This window comes from Anomaloglossus baeobatrachus, chromosome 4, assembly GCF_048569485.1.
Source record: "Anomaloglossus baeobatrachus isolate aAnoBae1 chromosome 4, aAnoBae1.hap1, whole genome shotgun sequence".
Taxonomy (NCBI): Eukaryota; Metazoa; Chordata; class Amphibia; order Anura; family Aromobatidae; genus Anomaloglossus; species Anomaloglossus baeobatrachus.
In genome coordinates, this window is record NC_134356.1 from 521,701,244 (window position 1) to 521,719,293 (window position 18,050).

An 18,050-nucleotide genomic window follows, 5' to 3' on the forward strand; every position below is an offset into this window, starting at 1 on the left:
TAAGTTAGTCCAATGTAGCGGCCCGAGTACTGGGGAGGTAATCCCTACCATGCCTTCCCTCCCTCTCTTTCTGTTGCTCTTCTCCCCCCCTTTTCCTTCTCTTCTTTTCCTTATCTTTCCCCCTTGCTACTTTCCTTTCTCTCTAGTTCTCGTTAAATCTTCAAATTTTTTCCTTTTCTTTTTTTGTTTTCGGCAGTAGCCTCACTTTGTTTGAGGTGTAGTTCTCAATTGGAAGGAGATTGTCTGTATTATAAAAGGTGGTTACATGTCATATGTGTGCCTTCTGATAGTAAGAGAAGAGGTGTTAGTTAGGATGTGGCTTATACTCTTCTCTGTAAGTTGACATGAAGTAATCACGTATTTGAATCTTTTTTTTTTCTTCCTGTAAATTCTCTTGTCTACTTTAATAAAGAAAGATTAAACATAAACAGCGCTGTGTGCACATACCCTATTGTTGTCTACGCGATGTCAGTTATTTACAAGAACACTCTGACTGAAAAAACGTTAACATACATGCCTTGGAATGGTGTTCATACCTCGAACCTTTCAATAATTTCTCCATGTTTCACGCATACACATTTATTGGGATTTTATGTTATATACTAACACAAGTAGCGTTTTGCATTTAACCCAAATAGTTTTACATTGGTCTCATTTGACCAGAGCACCTTCTTCCTCATGCTAGCTGTGTCACTTACATAGCATATGGAAGAAGGTGCTCTGGTCAGATGAGATCAAAGTACAATTTCTTTGGGCTAAATGCTATACGTGGAGGAAAACTAACACTGCACATCACCTTGAAAACACCATCCCCACCATCAAACATAGTGGTGGGAGCATCATGCTGTGGGGATAGTTTTCTTCAGCAGTGACAGGGAAACTGGTCAGAGATGTGAAGATGGATGAAGCTAAATACAGGGCAATCCTGGAGGAAAGCCTGTTAGAGGCTGCAATAGACTTGGGAGTAAGTTCAATTTCCAGCAGGACAACAACCCTAAACGTATGCCAGAGCTACAATGGATGGTTTATATCAGAAAATATTCAAGTGTTTTAATGGCCCAGTAAAACTCCTGACTTAAATCCCATTGAGAATCTGTGGCAAGACATGAAAATTGCTGTTCACAAACTCTCTCCATCCAATTTCACTGAGCTACAGCTATTTTGAAAAGAATGGGCAAAAATTTCAGCCTCTAGATGTGCAAAACTGGTAGAGACATACCCCAAAAGACTTCAGCAGTAAATGCAGCTAAACATGGACCTACAAAGTGTTGACTCAGGGGGACTGAATACAAATGCACCTCATAATTTTCAGATTTATATTTATAAAACCATGTATTAGTTCCTTTACACTTCATAAATACTTGCTACTTAAGTGTTCATATATCACATAGATGTTAGTGGGTATAATGTGGAAAATTTCACGAGGTATGAACACTTTAAGGCACTGTAGCCTTATGACTTATTGAAATAGTTTTATTTAGACTCAGGTTACCTCTAATGGTACATTTTTATATTGTTTATTATGGTTCTCATCATGGTGGGGTCACATATGTAATTTTTGCCATTTTTATGTACATTTTTTTAAAATATTTCAGAGTAATTTAAAAACATACAAAAGAAAAAAAAAAACATTAAAACTCAAACACCCAAGTAAAACTGCTGAATAAATAGAGTTTTTGAATCCACCCCCTACATACAGAGTCTCTTTAGAACAGAAGTAATAAAGTATCTTTCTTTATTATGGATCCGTTCATTTTAAATCTATGGAATAAAGTTTGAAGATGTTTTTAGACGCTGGAAGTTCTTTCTTCTTTTTTTTTATTTTATCCATGTAGTCACCCGGCTTCTTCCCTGCTCCTGGCACGCTCGCAGCCAATGTTACAGGGGAGCTGGGTCCTTTTTCCTTTTAAAAGACTAACATCGCTGGGAATAAGCACAAATCTATCTATACATTTCTATCATCGCATGAGGTCAGAACCATTAAAAAGTAGAGATTCATAATCATCTTTTTACACTGGCGGTTTTAATTACCACCTATATACAGAGAGAAATTGGGAGCGGGGAAGGTCACTTTGGCATCAATGTTGGTGCTTTGGAGCCCCCATGCATCTGGACACTACAGCCAATAGCTTGCATTATTCTTCACTTTAATAGCATCCACAATACATATTGACAGAAAACAATTGATGCCACTTGACACCCAAAATACTCCTTTATGTCTCCTGTCCAGCAACAAATAATTCAGTAAACCAGACCCTCATTTCAGATTGTAAATGAAAAATCTATATACATGGTCCAAGGAAGATATTTACAGAGTGGCCAAAATGAAAATAGCCAATAGGCATGTCAATATTATACAAAAAAGCAAATGTTCTTTACAGCTTTAGTATTAGCAAATCTATGGGAGTAAAAAAAACCAAAAAACGCTGAAGAAGATCCATTAATTTGCTTTCCTCTTCTTTACAGATGGTCTCTCAAACACATCTCTCACTCCAGCCGCTTTCTGCTTGAAGAACTTAGTATTCTGGGCGCTCTCTTGTCCCCAAGCTGAATCAAAAGAAGTTGTGTCTTGATCAACCAAGTGGGTGTATTTTGTGCGACCGGAACGACCAAAGTTTTTGACCTGATTTAAAAAGATCAGAGAAATGGTTTATGATATTTTTTTTTACTATACAAAGAGAAACCAGTGCATCCACACAATATGTGACTGATTAGTTATACAGAGGAGAGATTATGAAGAAACATGGTCACTGTTGGACCGGTCACATCTGCAAAATTACAAACGTGACGGGATATTGTGCAGCTGTGTACCCACGGATGGGGATATCCAAGGTAGAAGAAATCTGGTTTAACGCCGCGCTGAAATCACGGATTCCAAGGTTAATTTTATTCCTTTATTGTTTATACAGGTCAACGTGTTTCAGAAAAAGAGAATTTTGTTACTTACCGTAAATTCTTTTTCTTATAGTTCCGTATTGGGAGACCCAGACCATGGGTGTTTAGCTTCTGCCTCCGGAGGACACACAAAGTACTACACTTAAAAGTGTAGCTCCTCCCTCTGAGCTTATACACCCCCTGGTAGCCAGTCCTAGCCAGTTTAGTGCAAAAGCTGAAGGAGAATAGCCACCCACAAGTAGAACCAAGTAAGAACCGGAACAACCAGAGACTCTGTCCACGACAACAGCCGGCGATAACACACGGAACAAGAAAATTGCCAACAGGCAACAGGGAGGGAGCTGGGTCTCCCAACAAGGAACTATAAGAAAAAGAATTTACGGTGTAAGTAACAAAATTCTCTTTTTCTTTATCGTTCCTTTGGGAGACCCAGACCATGGGACGTTCCAAAGCTGTCCCTGGGTGGGAATAAACAGAAAAAACTAAGAAGTAGGCGGAGCCTAACTTCACAAGTGGGCGACAGCCGCCTGAAGGATGCGTCTGCCCAAGCTCGCATCTGCCGAAGCATGAGCATACACTTGGTAGTGCTTTGAAAAGGTATGCAGGCTAGTCCAAGTGGCAGCCTGACAGACTTGTTGAGCCGTAGCCTGGTGCCTAAAAGCCCAAGAGGCACCGACAGCTCTGGTCGAGTGTGCTTTGATCCCCGGCGGGGGAGGCACCTGAGTACTCTGGTAGGCGTCCGAAATGGTCGATCTAATCCAATGGGCCAAGGTCGGCTTAGAAGCAGAGAGACCCTTGCGCCGCCCTGTGGTTAGCACAAAAAGAGAGGTGCACCGCCTAAGCGCAGCGGTGCGAGACACATAGATCCGGAGAGCACGCACCAGATCTAGAGTATGCAGCGCTTTCTCAAAGCGATGAACAGGGGCCGGACAGAAGGAAGGCAAGGAAATATCCTGGTTAAGGTGGAAGGGAGAGACCACCTTAGGAAGAAAGTCCGGGGTCGGACGGAGAACTACCTTGTCTTGGTGAAAAACCAAAAAAGGTGACTCCGAGGAGAGCGCAGCCAAATCAGAGACTCTCATGAGAGAAGTTATGGCAACTAGAAAGGCCACCTTTTGAGAAAGATGATACAAAGAAACCTCCCTAAGGGGCTCGAAAGGGGGTTTCTGCAATACCGTGAGGACCAAGTTAAGGTCCCAGGGATCCAAGGGCCGCCGATAAGGCGGAATGATGTGAGACGCACCTTGCATGAAGGTGCGGACCTGAGCCAGCCGGGCGAGACGCCGCTGGAACAGCACTGATAGAGCTGAGACTTGTCCCTTGAGAGAGTTGAGGGACAGTCCTAGCTGCAGACCGGACTGTAAAAAAGACAGAAGGGTCGGCAACGAGAATGGCCAAGGAGAATGGCCGGAAGAGCGACACCAGGACAGGAAAATTTTCCAAGTCCTGTGATAGATCTTGACAGAGGAAGACTTACGGGCCCGAGTCATAGTGGAGATGACTTCAGGAGGAATACCAGAAGCCGTCAAAATCCAGGACTCAAGAGCCACACCGTCAATTTGAGTGCCGCAGAATTCGGGCGGAAAAACGGACCTTGCGAGAGCAGGTCTGGACAGTCCGGAAGATGCCACGGCATCTCCACGGACAGTTGGAGCAGGTCCGGATACCAAGCTCGCCTGGGCCAGTCCGGTGCAATGAGGATGACTCGACGGCCCTCCATTCTGATCTTGCGCAGGACTCTGGGCAAGAGAGCTAGAGGGGGAAACACGTAGGACAGACGAAACTGGGACCAGTCTTGAACCAGAGCGTCCGCGGCGAAGGCCTGAGGATCGTGGGAGCGAGCCACGTAAACCGGAACCTTGTTGTTGTGATGGGATGCCATTAGGTCCACGTCCGGAGTGCCCCACTTGCGGCAGATTGACTGAAACACTGCCGGGTGCAGGGACCACTCGCCACCGTCCACGGATTGACGGCTGAGATAATCTGCCTCCCAGTTTTCTACGCCAGGGATGTGGACTGCCGATATGGTGGACTTGGAGTCCTCCGCCCATTGAAGAATGCGTTGGACCTCCAACATTGCCAGGCGGCTGCGTGTCCCGCCTTGGTGATTGATGTAGGCAACCGCTGTCGCGTTGTCTGACTGGACTCGAATGTGCCTGCCCGCCAACAGGTGGTGAAAGGCTAGGAGAGCTAGAAGCACAGCTCTGGTTTCCAGCACATTGATTGAAAGGGCTGACTCGGACGGAGTCCAAGTGCCCTGTGCTCTGTGGTGGAGATGTACCGCTCCCCAGCCGGATAGGCTGGCATCCGTGGTGAGAATCACCCAGGACGGAGTCAGGAAGGAGCGCCCTTGGGACAGGGAGAGGGGTCGAAGCCACCACTGAAGAGAGCTCCTGGTCCGTGGCGACAGAGCCACTAACCTCTGTAAGGAGGAAGGCTGCTTGTCCCAACAGCGGAGAATGTCCAGCTGCAGAGGACGCAGATGGAACTAGGCAAAGGGAACCGCCTCCATGGAGGCCACCATTTGACCCAGCACCTGCATCAGACGCCTGAGGGTATAACGGCGGGGCCTCAGGAGAGAGCGCACCGCCAACCGGAGTGACAGCTGTTTATCTAAGGGCAACTTCACAAGTGCCGGCAAAGTCTCGAACTGCATCCCTAGGTACGTGAGACTCTGGGTCGGAGTCAGAGTGGATTTGGGAAGATTGACAATCCACCCGGATTGGGCTAGGGTGGCGAGAGTGAGCGAAACACTCCGCTGACAGTCTGCGCTGGATGTACCCTTGACCAGAAGGTCGTCCAGATAAGGAAGCACTGCTAACCCCTGGAGTTGCAGGACCGCAATCACTGCCGCCATGACCTTGGTGAATACCCGAGGGGCCGTGGCTAACCCGAAGGGGAGAGCCACGAATTGGAAATGATCCTCTCCTATCGCAAAACGTGACCAACGCTGATGTGACACTGCGATTGGCACATGTAGATAGGCATCTCTGATGTCGATGGACACCAGGAACTCCCCTTGGGTCATAGAGGCAATGACTGATCGCAGAGACTCCATGCGGAAATGCCGCACCCGGACATGCTTGTTGAGAAGCTTGAGATCCAGGATGGGCCGGAAGGTACCGTCCTTTTTTGGAACTAGGAAGAGATTTGAGTAAAAACCTCTGAACCAGTCCTGAGCGGGAACTGGGACAATCACTCCGTTTGCCTGCAAGGACGCCACGGCCTGCGAGAAGGCGGCGGCCTTGGAGCAGGGGGGAGTTGAGAGAAAAAAAATCTGTTTGGAGGGCTGGAAGAGAATTCTATCCTGTAGCCGTGAGATATGATGTCTCTCACCCACTGATCGGAGACTTGCTTTAACCAAGCGTCGCCAAAGTGGGAAAGCCTGCCACCGACTAAGGACGTGGCTGGAGCGGGCAGAGAGTCATGAGGAAGCTGCCTTAGTGGCAGAACCTCCTGCGGTCTTCTGCGGACGCGCTTTTGGGCGCCAGTTGGATTTCTGATCCTTGGCTCAGTTAGCGGACGAGGCGGAAGGCTTAGAGGATGACCAGTTGGAGGAACGAAAGGAACGAAACCTCGATTGATTCCTACCCTGGGCGGGTTTCCTGGTCTTGGTTTGTGGCATAGAAGTACTCTTCCCGCCAGTAGCTTCTTTAAATGATTTCATCCAGCTGTTCACCAAACAGCCGTGAACCAGCAAAAGGGACCCCAGCAAGAAACTTCTTGGAAGAAGCATCTGCCTTCCACTCTCAAAGCCACAAAATCCTGCGGATAACAAGAGAATTAGCTGAAGCCACCGCAGTGCGGTGAGCAGCCTCTAGCATGGCAGACATGGCATAGGATGAAAAAGCTGAAGCCTGAGCAGTTAAGGTAACCATCTCAGGCATAGATTCCTTGGTGAGGGAATGCATCTCCTCTAGAGAAGCAGAGATGGCTTTGAGAGCCCACACTGCTGCAAAAGTCGGGGGAAACGCGGCCCCCGCAGCTTCATACACAGATTTGGCCAGAAGGTCAATCTGACGGTCAGTGGAATCCTTAAGTGAGGTGTCGTCAGCCACCGACACAACGGTCCGGGCTGAGAGCCTAGACACCGGAGGGTCTACCTTTGGGGAGTGAGGCCACTCCTTGACCACCTCAGGTGGAAATGGAAACCGGTCATCAGAACCACGCTTTGGAAAGCGTTTGTCAGGGCAGGCCCTGGGTTTGGTCACAGCGGCCTGAAAACTGGAGTGGTTAAGTAACACACTCTTCACTCTCTAAGGCCCCTTTCACACGTCAGTGATTCTGGTACGTTTGTGCTTTTTTTTTTTTTAAACGTACCAGGATCACTGACATACGCACACCCATTCTAATGAATGGGTCTGCTCACACGTCAGTGATTTGTCACTGCACGTGTCTCCATGCAGCGTACCCGCGTGTGCGTGATTGCTGCACGGAGACATGTCCATTTTTTTCTGGCATCACTGATGTTCCACGGACCACTTAGTGGTGTGGTCCGTGAAACACGTGCCAGAAAAAAACGTGCTTTTAAAATAATAAACATTTTAACTCACCCGGCGTCCAGCGATGTCCTCTGCAGCCTGTTCTCTCTGCTCCTTCTGTACCGGCTGATTACTGTCGCGCATATTCATTATGCGCGACACAGCCGACCCGGAAGCAGCTCCTGCAGGGGTCACCGCCGGCCGGATGCTGCGTCGCGGGAGGATTCAGCACCACGGACAGCGGGAGCAGGCGCAGGTGAGTGAATCTCTAAGTGCAATCACGGGCCACGGAGAACGGAGCCCGGATTGCACTGAGACAACCCACGTGTGCCGTGATTTTCGGCACACGCAGGGACATGTGCGTGTTTTACACGCCAGTGAAAAACGTCTGTTTTTCACTGACGTGTGAAACGGGCCTTAGGCGAGGTAAACTGATGTTTTTCTGCCAAAGAGAGTTGCTCTTCTGACACTGGCGGATTGAGATCCAGCACAGAATTAATAGAAGCAATCAAATCACTAAGATCTGAGTCACCCTCAGAGAAATCGATGGGATACATAGCCTCCGAGCCCCCAGTGAGGGCATCCTCCTCATCTTGAGAGTCAGCTCTTGAGACAGAGCCATGGGATGGGGAGGAAACCCTGCGCCTTCTCTTAGAAGGACGGGGTCTGGGATCAGATGATGAATCCTCCGTGAGCTCCGATGGACGGAGGTCAGAGGATAGGAGTCCTCTGTCAAGAGTATTAGAGGCACCCTGTGAGGGAGGCTGATGCATATTCATCAAAGTCCTGGATAAAAGTCCCATGGACTCAGCAAATGACTGGGATATGGACCTAGAAAAGGACTCTACCCAGGCCGGGGGTTCAGCCACAGGTGCAGCAGCAGCCTGAGAGACCACTGGGGGTGAGACTCCAGGCTGTGGCACCGCCAAGTTAGAGCAGACATCACAATGTGGATAGGTGCTCGGCTCAGGCAGCAGGAGCTTACATGCAGTGCATGCAGAATAAAGCTTTGGAGCCTTGCTCCTTGTGTGAGACATGCTGCTGGAGTGGGGGCTTTGCAGAGAATGAACCCCAGGGAAAATATACAGAGGTCCACAACCAGAGACCTGCTGTGGCTTACCAGACTGCTGAGCGCGGTGTTGTGTGCCCTCCAGATCCCGAAGCCCGGTCCCCCAGTCGCAGCACCTCAGCAGAGATGCAGAATGCAAGATGTCCCAGAGGAGAGTGAACTCTGCCTGAGAAGAGGGCGTTCCTATAAAAGAGCGGGAACTGGAGGGCTATAGAGACCTGCAGGGAAGGAGGGACGCCCCAGCAGTGGGGAGTGTCCCTCCCCTGTGTAGAACGGCCGCCGGGAGGAGCCGAACCTGTCCCTCTGCATGAGTGACATGCGAGGGCAGGAAAATGAAACTAGGCCTCCGGCGAAGCTGGGGCCTAAATTTAAGCGGCGAGGCCGACAAGCAGGCACCATCGGCGCGGTTCTCAGGCAAAAGCTAGAGAACCCGCCGGAAAAGTTAAAACAATCACATACAGCATACTCTCCCGTTACAATAAGGGACCGGGACCCCCAACATAAACGTCTCAGGTACTTAGCTGCTGAGACGCAGGGCCATGTCCCTGGGGATGAGTGCTCCGGTCCAACAGAATCCTCAAGGGGCTGTGGATGGAGACCGGACTCCTGCCAGGCATGGAGACCGTGCTGGCTCCCACTTCAAGCCAGAGCCCAGAAGGGATGGTGAAGGAGCACGGCATGTAAGGCTGCAGCCTTGTAAATCAACCTTAACAACACCGCCGACACAGTGGGGTGAGAAGGGACATGCCGGGAGTCCAGACATGGACCCGCTTTTCTTCAAACTCTTTCCAAAAGTCAAACAAATCAGATGAGAATGCATGTGTGGATGTATGCCTCCTGAGACAAAGCAATAAACTGGCTAGGACTGGCTACCAGGGGGTGTATAAGCTCAGAGGGAGGAGCTACACTTTTAAGTGTAGTACTTTGTGTGTCCTCCGGAGGCAGAAGCTAAACACCCATGGTCTGGGTCTCCCAAAGGAAGGATAAAGAAATATAGCCATCTCCTTCATCAGGACAACAAAGGAACAATAATCTTATTGATTATTGTTCCTTTGATGTCCTGATGAAGGAGATGGATATATCTCTGAAACGCGTTGACTTGTATAAACAGTAAAGGAATTAAATTAACCCTGGAATCCGTGATTTCAGTGCGGCATTAAACCCGATTTCTTCTACCTTGGATATCTACATCTACTCCTTGGGGCTGCGGCAGATCACCACCACTTCATGTGTATCAAGGAGGTGTGACTGTTTCACAACCCGCAAAGGTTAGTGTGCCTTTTCTGATAACTATCAATTTCCCTACTGAGTAAGACCCTATTGCGTTTCTCTGTTCCAGTTATTTTTTCCTGTATCCACGGATGGGATCAGGAGACTTCTGACAATTAAAATATAGCATTGTCTGGTCTACAGCATGTTGAAAATGTCGCTTAAGGTTGTTCCCCGTGCTGTCCACACGCAGCTCATGTGCACATGGACTGAAAAACGTTATCCTTAATGAGGCCTAAAGCTTGATATTGCATATATTTTACATTTATATATTTTATATTTGCAGCTTCCTTTTTTTAACATTTTTCATTAAATGAAAAGTTAAGTAGCTGGGTACATGTATTGCATTACTTGTACTCGCCATGGGTTACAGCCTGGATTATACTGCACAGCTGAATTTATAAATCTGCAGATTTCATCCAACATTCCCTGAAGTCCATAAACGTTACACTGTGCACGGTTAAAGGGAATCTGTCACCAGGTTTTTGCTGCCCCAACTGACAGCAGAAAAATGTAGAGACATAGTCCCTGATTCCAGCGATTTGTCACTTACTGAGCTGTTTGCTGTCATTTTGATAAAATGAATGTTTTCTCTGCTGCAGATCTAGCAGTTATACAGAGCTCATGAATATACTGACTACCTGCGGCAAACCAAGTAGTCCTCTAATCTACTGCTGATTAGTGTAGTGATAAAATCACTGATTAAGCAGCTTAGTAAGTGACACATCACTGGAATCAGGATCTCTGCCCCTATGTTATGCAGCTCTCAGATTAACTAGCAAAAACCTGGTGACATATTCCCTTTACGTAACATGATATAAGATAATGCATTGTAGCAGTTTTGCTAATGTGACAAAATATGAAAGAAAAAATAATGTCCAAGTTATATACCGCGACACAGGACCAGTAGAAGAAGAGTGGTTATAGCGCGTTGTAACCTGTTCAATGGTTTTAAAATTATTTTTTTTTTAGAAATAAGAACTGTAATGGAAGCATACCTAAATGCTGAACTGAACCATGGAGGAAGGGGGAGGTCATAGTAGAATAAGTGGTTACCTGCATAACTTTAGGCAGAATGGTTTTGTTGAAGTGATCTTCCAACGTAGGAGCACTGAAATCTCTCTTGTACACATCCTCATCTTCATCCTAAAGAATCAAAATGCAGAATTAAAAAACTTCTCTACATGGCAAAATGAAATAGGCATTTAAAGGTAGATTTGTGTATCATCTCCTACCATAAAGAAAGCTCCTCTGTGGTAGTACTTCTGGAGAAACTTGTATTTCCCTTTAAGTGCTTTATTGGTTATTATCTTGCCATTGGCACGAAGCTCCGCTCTGCGCTCTTCTTCAGTCATGTTGCGCATGCGTTCAATCTCGGCCTTCTCCTTCTCCATTCTATTATAATGAGGGAGACATAGATACAAAAAAACTGTATTTAATGTATTCTGAATATTCAATAAAAATTAAAACGGAATGTAAAGTTTAAAACTGGATTAACCCCCTCACAATCTTTGACATGTACATCAAAGGTATTCTTCTTCCTTTGATGCGGGTTCACACAACGAGCGCACATCTTTCCGAGCAGATGACAGCTGATTTAAATCAGCCATCACGTGTGTTTAACAGTCACAGGTAGAGCGGAGCTTCAATCTCTGACAGCTGCACATAACAAGCTCTTGCAGGGGTGCACGTCAGTCCATGTGCCCATCGGTGCATCTGTGACCTGACTGCGGGCAACGATGGGTTGCCATGACAGCTGGAGTCTGATGAAGACCACTGTGTGTCTGTCACCACAATTCTCCTGTGTTTAGCTTGTGTTGATAAGAGATCGTGATTTTTGCTATACATAGCAGTGCTGATCCACTGCAATGCATAGCACAAGTGATCAGACAATCGGCTTCCAGTTCCCTAAGGGGACTTTAAAATACAGTAAAAAAAAAAAAAAAAAAAGTTTCTAAAAACATGAAAAAAAAAACCGCAAAACAAAATAACTTTTTTTTTTTTTTTTAATACTTCCCCCTTGTGCCCATTAAAATAGAACAAAAAAAAAGAGAATTTTGTTACTTACCGTAAATTCTTTTTCTTATAGTTCCGACATGGGAGACCCAGACCATGGGTGTATAGCTTCTGCCTCCGGAGGACACACAAAGTACTACACTCAAACGTGTAGCTCCTCCCTCCTAGCATATACACCCCCTGGTAGCCAGTCCTAGCCAGTTTAGTGCAAAAGCTGAAGGAGGACATCCACCCACAAGTAGAGACAGAGCAAAACCCGGAACAACCGGAACCTCTGTCTACAACAACAGCCGGTGAAAACACACGGAACAAGAAACCTGCCAACAGGCAATAGGGAGGGTGCTGGGTCTCCCATGTCGGAACTATAAGAAAAAGAATTTACGGTAAGGAACAAAATTCTCTTTTTCTTCATCGTTCCTTATGGGAGACCCAGACCATGGGACGTTCTAAAGCAGTCCATGGGTGGGAATAAACAGAAAAACTGAGAAGTAGGCGAAACCTAACTTCAAAAATGGGCGACGGCCGCCTGAAAGGATGCGTCTGCCCAAGCTCGCATCTGCCGAAGCATGAGCATGCACTTTGTAGTGCTTCGAAAAGGTATGCAAACTAATCCAAGTGGCAGTCTGACAGACCTGCTGAGCCGCAGCCTGGGCGTGAAAGCCTAAGCGGCACCGACAGCTCTGGTCAAGTGTGCCTTGATCCCCGGCGGGGGAGGCACTTGAATACACTGGTAGGTATCGGAAATGGCCGACCTAATCCAACGAGCCAGGGTCGGCTTAGATGCCGAGAGGCCCTTACGCTGACCAGTGGTCAGCACAAAAGAGAGGTGCACCGCCTAAGAACAGCGGTGCGAGACACATAGATCCGGAGCGCCCGCACCAGATCCAGAGTGTGCAACGCTTTTTCAAAGCGATGAACAGGAGCCGGACAAAAGGAAGGCAGGGAAAATGCCCCGGTGAAGGTGGAAGCAGCAACCACCTTAGGGAGAAAGTCCGGAGTCGGACGGAGAACCACCTTGTCTTGATGAAAAACCAAAAAAGGGGGTAACTCCGAAGAGAGTGCAGCCAAAACAGAGACTCTCTTGAGGGAAATTATGGCCACTAGAAAGGCCACTTTCTGTGAAAAAACGAAACAAAGAAACCTCCCTAAGAGGCTCAAAGGGGGGTTTCCAGAAGCCGTGAGGACCGATTAAGGTCCCAGGGCTCCAAGGCCGCCGGAAAGGCGGAATGATGTGAGATGCGCCCTGCATGAAGGAGCGCACCTGAGCCAGCCAGGCGATACGCCGCTGGCACAACACTGACAGAGCCGAGACCTGTCCCTTAAGGGAATTGAGGGATAGTCCTAGCTGCAGACCGGACTGTAGAAGGGACAGGAGGGTCGGCAAGGCCAAAAAGGCCAAAGGATACTTCGGAGCTCGAGTCATAGTGGGGATGACCTCAGGAGAGATACCAGAAGTCGTCACGATCCAGGACTCAAAAGCCACGCCGTCAATCTGAGAGCCGCAGGATTCTGGCGGAAAGACGGACCTCGTGAGAGAAGGTCTGGACAGTCCGGGAGATGCCATGGCACCTCTACGGACAGATGGACCAGGTCAGGGTACCAAGCTTGCCTGGGTCAGTCTGGAGTATGAGAATGACCCGACGGCCCTCCTTTCTGATCTTGCGCAGGACTCTGGGCAAGAGCTAGAGGGTGAAACACGTAAGACAGACGAAGCTGGAACCAAACTGAACCAGTGCGTCTGCCGCAAAAACCTGAGGATCGTGGAGCCACGGTTTGACGGCTGAGATAATCTGCCTCACCGTTTTCCACGTCTGGGATGTGGGCTGCGAATATGGTGGACTAGGAGTCCTTCGTCCACTGAAGAATGCGTTGAGCCTCCAACATTGCCAGGCGGCTGAGTGTCCCGCCCTGGAAGTTGATGTAGGCAAACGCTGTCGCGTTGTCTGACTGGACTCGAATGTGCCTGGCCGCCAACAGATGGTGAAAGGCTTAGAGAGCTAGAAACACAGCTCTGATTACCAGCACATTGATCCAGAGGGCTGATTCGGACAGAGTCCAAGTGCCCTGCGCTCCATGGTGGAGATATACTGCTCCCCAGCCAGATAGACTAGCATCCCGGTGAGGATCACCCGGGACGGGGCCAGGAAGGAGCGTCCCTGAGACAGAGGGGCCGAAGCCACCACTGAAACGAGCCCCTGGTCTGTGGCGAAGCCATCACCCCGTGAAGGAGGAAATCCGCTTGTTCCAACAGCGGAAAATATCCAGCCGCAGAGGACGCAGGTGGAACTGGGCAAGGGAATCACTTCCATTGACGCCACCATCTGATCCAGCACCTGTATTAGGTGCCTGATGGAACGACGTCGACCGCCAGCGGAGGGACTGCTGTTTGACTAAGGGCAGCCTCACAAGTGCCGACAGAGTCTCGAATTGCGTCCCTGGGTACGTGAACTTCTGGGTCGAAGTTAGAGTGGACTTGGACAGAATGACAAGCCACCCGAATTGGTTAGAGTGGCGAGAGTGAGCGAGGCACTCCGCTAACAGTCTGCACTGGATGAAGCCCAGACTAGAAGGCCGTCCAGGGCAAAAGGATCACTGCCCACCCCTAGAGGTGCAGGACCACAATCACAGCTGCCCCGACCTTGAGAATACTCGAGGGGCCGTGGCTAACCCCAAGGGAAGAGCCACGAATTGGACCACTCCGATTGCAAAACGTAGCCAACGCTGGTGTGAAACTGCGATTGGCACATGCAGATAGGCATCTCTGATATCGATGGATGCTAGGGAATCTCCTTGGGTCATTGATTGATCGCCGAGACTCCATGCGAAAATGCCGCACCTGAACATGCTTGAGAAGCTTGAGATCCAGGTCGGAAGGCACCGCCCTCTTCGGGGACTAGGAATAGATTTAAGCAGAAATCTCAGAACCGTTCCCAGTCGGGAACCGGTACAATTACTCCATTGGCCTGCAAGAATGCCACGGCCTGTGAGAAGGCGGCGGCCTTGGAGCAGGGGGGAGTTGACAGAAAAAATCTGTTTGGCGGGCTGGATAGAATACTATCCTGTAGCCGTGGGAGATGGTATCCCGCACCCACTGATCGGAGACGTGTTAAAACCATATGTCGCCAAAGTGGGAGAGCCTGCCACCGACCAAGGACGTTGCTGGCGTGGCCAGATAGCCCGGAGGAGGCTGACTTAGTGGCAGCATCTCCTGCGGTTTCTGAAGACGCGGCTTCGTGCGCCATTTGGGTTTACGATCCTTGGCTGAGCTAGTGGACGAGGCCGAGGGCTTAGAGAACGATCAGATGGAGGAACGAAATCTCGACTGATTCCTGCCCTGGACAGGTTTCCTGGTTTAGGTTTGTGGCATGGAAGAACTCTTCCCGCCAAGAGCTTCCTTAATAATTTCATCCAGTTGTTCCCGAATAGTCTGGTCCCAACAAAAGGGAGCCCAGCAAGGAACTTCTTTAGAAGCATCTGCCTTCCACTTCCGAAGCCACAGGAGCCTGCGGATAGCGAGGAAATTAGCCGAGGCCACCGCAGTGCGGTGAGAGTCTCCAGCATGGCAGACATGACATAGGATGAAAAGACTGAAGTCTGGAAGCTAAGGCAACCATTTTGGGCATAGAGTCCCCGTGAGGGAATGCATCTCCTCTAGAGAAGCAGAGATGGCTTTGAAAGCCCGCACTGCTGCAAAAGCTGAGGAGAACGAGGCTCCTGCCGCCTCCATACAGATTTGGCCAGAAGGCCAACCTGGCGGACAGCAAAACCTTAAGTGAGGAGCCATCAGCCACTGATACAACGGTCCGGGCTGAGCCACCTTTGGTGAATGAGCCCACTCCTTGACCACCACTGGTGGAAAGGGAAAACTGTCATCAGAACCACGCTTTGGGAAGCGTTTGTCAGAGCAGACCCTGGGCTTGGTCACAGAGGCCTGAAAACTGGAGTGGTTAAGGAACACACTCCTTGTTCTCCTAGGCAAGGTAAACTCTGGTGGATTGAGGTCCAGTACAGAATTAATGTACAGTGGGATCCTTAGAGAGGTGCCGTCAGCCACTGATACAACTATCCGGGCTGAAAGTCTAGACACCGGAGGGACCACCCTTGGTGAATGAGCCCACTCCTTGACCACCTCTGGTGGAAGGGGAAAACAGTCATCAGAACCACGCTTTGGGAGCGTCTGTCAGTACAGGCTCTGGGCTTGGTCACAGTGGGCTGAAAACTGGAGTGGTTAAGGAACACACTCCTTGTTCCCTTTAAGGTATACTGATGCCTTTCTGCCAGAGGGGGATGCTCCCCTGATACAGGCGGATGGAGGTCCAGTACAAATATAATGGACGCAATCAAATCATTAGCATCTGCATCACCTTCGGACAGATCAATGGTACATGAAGTAGTGTCCGAGCCCCTAGTAAAGACATCCTCCCCGTCCAGAGAGTAAGCTCGTGAATCAGAGCTGCGGGACGGGGAAGGACAGGGGACCCTGCATCTCCGTTTTAGGAGGACGGGGTCTGAGACCATGTGAGCTTTGCTGAGCGAGCCGTAGCAGCAGAAGCGCCCTGAGAAGGGGGCTAATGCATGCTCAGCAGAGTCCGGGACAGCTGTCCCCTGGAAAGAGCGGATTCTACCCAAACCGGGGGTTCAGCCACCGGAGTCGGAGCAGCTGGAGGGACCAATGATGAGCCTCCAGGCTGAGGGACCACTGTGTTTATGTGCTCGGTACAGGCAGTACGAGTCTACATACAGCGCATATTAAGAACAGCCTTGCAGCCTTGCTCTGATGTGAGACATGCTGCAGAAGTGGGGGCTCTGTCCAGAATGACCCCCAGCAGAGTATATAAACAGAGTATATAAGCAGCTGCACAACCGGAGGTTGTGGCTTGCCAGACCGTTTAACATACATTTCTGTGCCCTCCAGTCCCCCTGCCCAGGCCCCCATTTGTCACACTATGGTATCTCTGTGCCTATGCAGACACTGAGAACGCTGAGAAAATGGCGACCGGAGCGAGGAGAGGGGGCGGGGCCTACTCCGAGAGCGGGCAAATGATGTAGACAGGGGAGGGAATCTTTCCTCAGTGAGGAAAGTCCGTTCCCTGTGCTGAACAGCCGCTGGGCGGAGCCGCACTGTCCCTCTGCATGACTGACATGCAGGGGCAGTGGAAACCGAAACTAAGCCTCAGGCGAAGCCGGGGCCTAGATTTAAACATGCGGCCGGCGTGCAGGCACCATCGGCGCGGTTCTCCAGTGAAAACTGGAGAACCGGCCGGAAATGTTACCACAATCATAAAACACACTCTCCCCAATAAATAAAGTACAAGGGACCCCTGGAAAGACCACCTTCTGTGGTAAAAACGTCTCAGTACTTAGCTTGTGAGACGCAGGTGCCAGGTCCCTGGGAGGTGAGCGCTCCGTCCGGCAGGATCCTGAAAGGGCTGCGGATGGAGACCGGTCTCCTGCAAAGCAGTGAGAACTGTGATGGCTCCCACTTCAAGCCAGAGCCCCAGGGGATGGTGAAGGAGCGCGGCATGTGAAGGCTCCAGCCTTGGAAAATCAACCTTAACAGCACCGCCGACACAGTGGGGTGAGAAGGGACATGCCGGGAGTCCAGACTGGACCCGCTTTTCTTCCAAATCTTTGAAATCCAAAAAATCAAAAATCAGAGAATGCATGTGTGTGTGTGACCTCCTGAACACAAAGCATTGAAACTGGCTAGGACTGGCTACCAGGGGGTGTATATGCTAGGAGGGAGGAGCTACACGTTTGAGTGTAGTACTTTGTGTGTCCTCCGGAGGCAGAAGCTATACACCCATGGTCTGGGTCTCCCATAAGGAACGATGAAGAAATAAACGATACGAATACACTGATACCAAATATGTGTGACAGACTGATTTATAAAAATATAAAATTAATTTATCAGATTGGTAAACAGTAATAAGGGGGAAAAAAACCGCCAGAATTACACTCTTTTGGCAACATTACAATAAGAGGCGATCAAAACATCGTATCTACCCCAAAATAAGATCCATGAAAACGTCAGCTAAAGGCACAAAAAAGAAGCCCTCACAAAGCACCATATCCGGAAAACTGAAAGCAGTTCGGGGCTTACAAATTAGCGACACGAGTGGTTTTTTTTTTTAAACAAATTTTAGATTTTTTTTTTTCACCACTTAAAAGAAGGGAATTTTGTTTACTTACCGTAAATTCCTTTTCTTCTAGCTCCTATTGGGAGACCCAGACAATTGGGTGTATAGCTTCTGCCTCCGGAGGCCACACAAAGTATTACACTTTAAAAAGTGTAACCCCTCCCCTCTGCCTATACACCC

The 18,050-nt window shown here is 49.1% G+C and overlaps 1 protein-coding gene across 1 annotated transcript in view; it reads right to left on the minus strand.

Annotated features, from left to right (window-relative positions):
- Positions 1 to 1,501: 1,501 nt before the first annotated feature.
- Positions 1,502 to 18,050, minus strand: part of MFAP1 (microfibril associated protein 1) — a 72,848-nt gene continuing 56,299 nt past the window's right edge. The window contains exons 7-9 of the mRNA XM_075342794.1: positions 10,950 to 11,109; positions 10,771 to 10,860; positions 1,502 to 2,623 (exon numbers count right to left, since the gene is read on the minus strand). Coding sequence (XP_075198909.1) covers positions 2,441 to 2,623; positions 10,771 to 10,860; positions 10,950 to 11,109 — 433 coding nt within the window. The 3' untranslated portion in view covers positions 1,502 to 2,440. The remainder of the gene's footprint in view (positions 2,624 to 10,770; positions 10,861 to 10,949; positions 11,110 to 18,050) is intronic.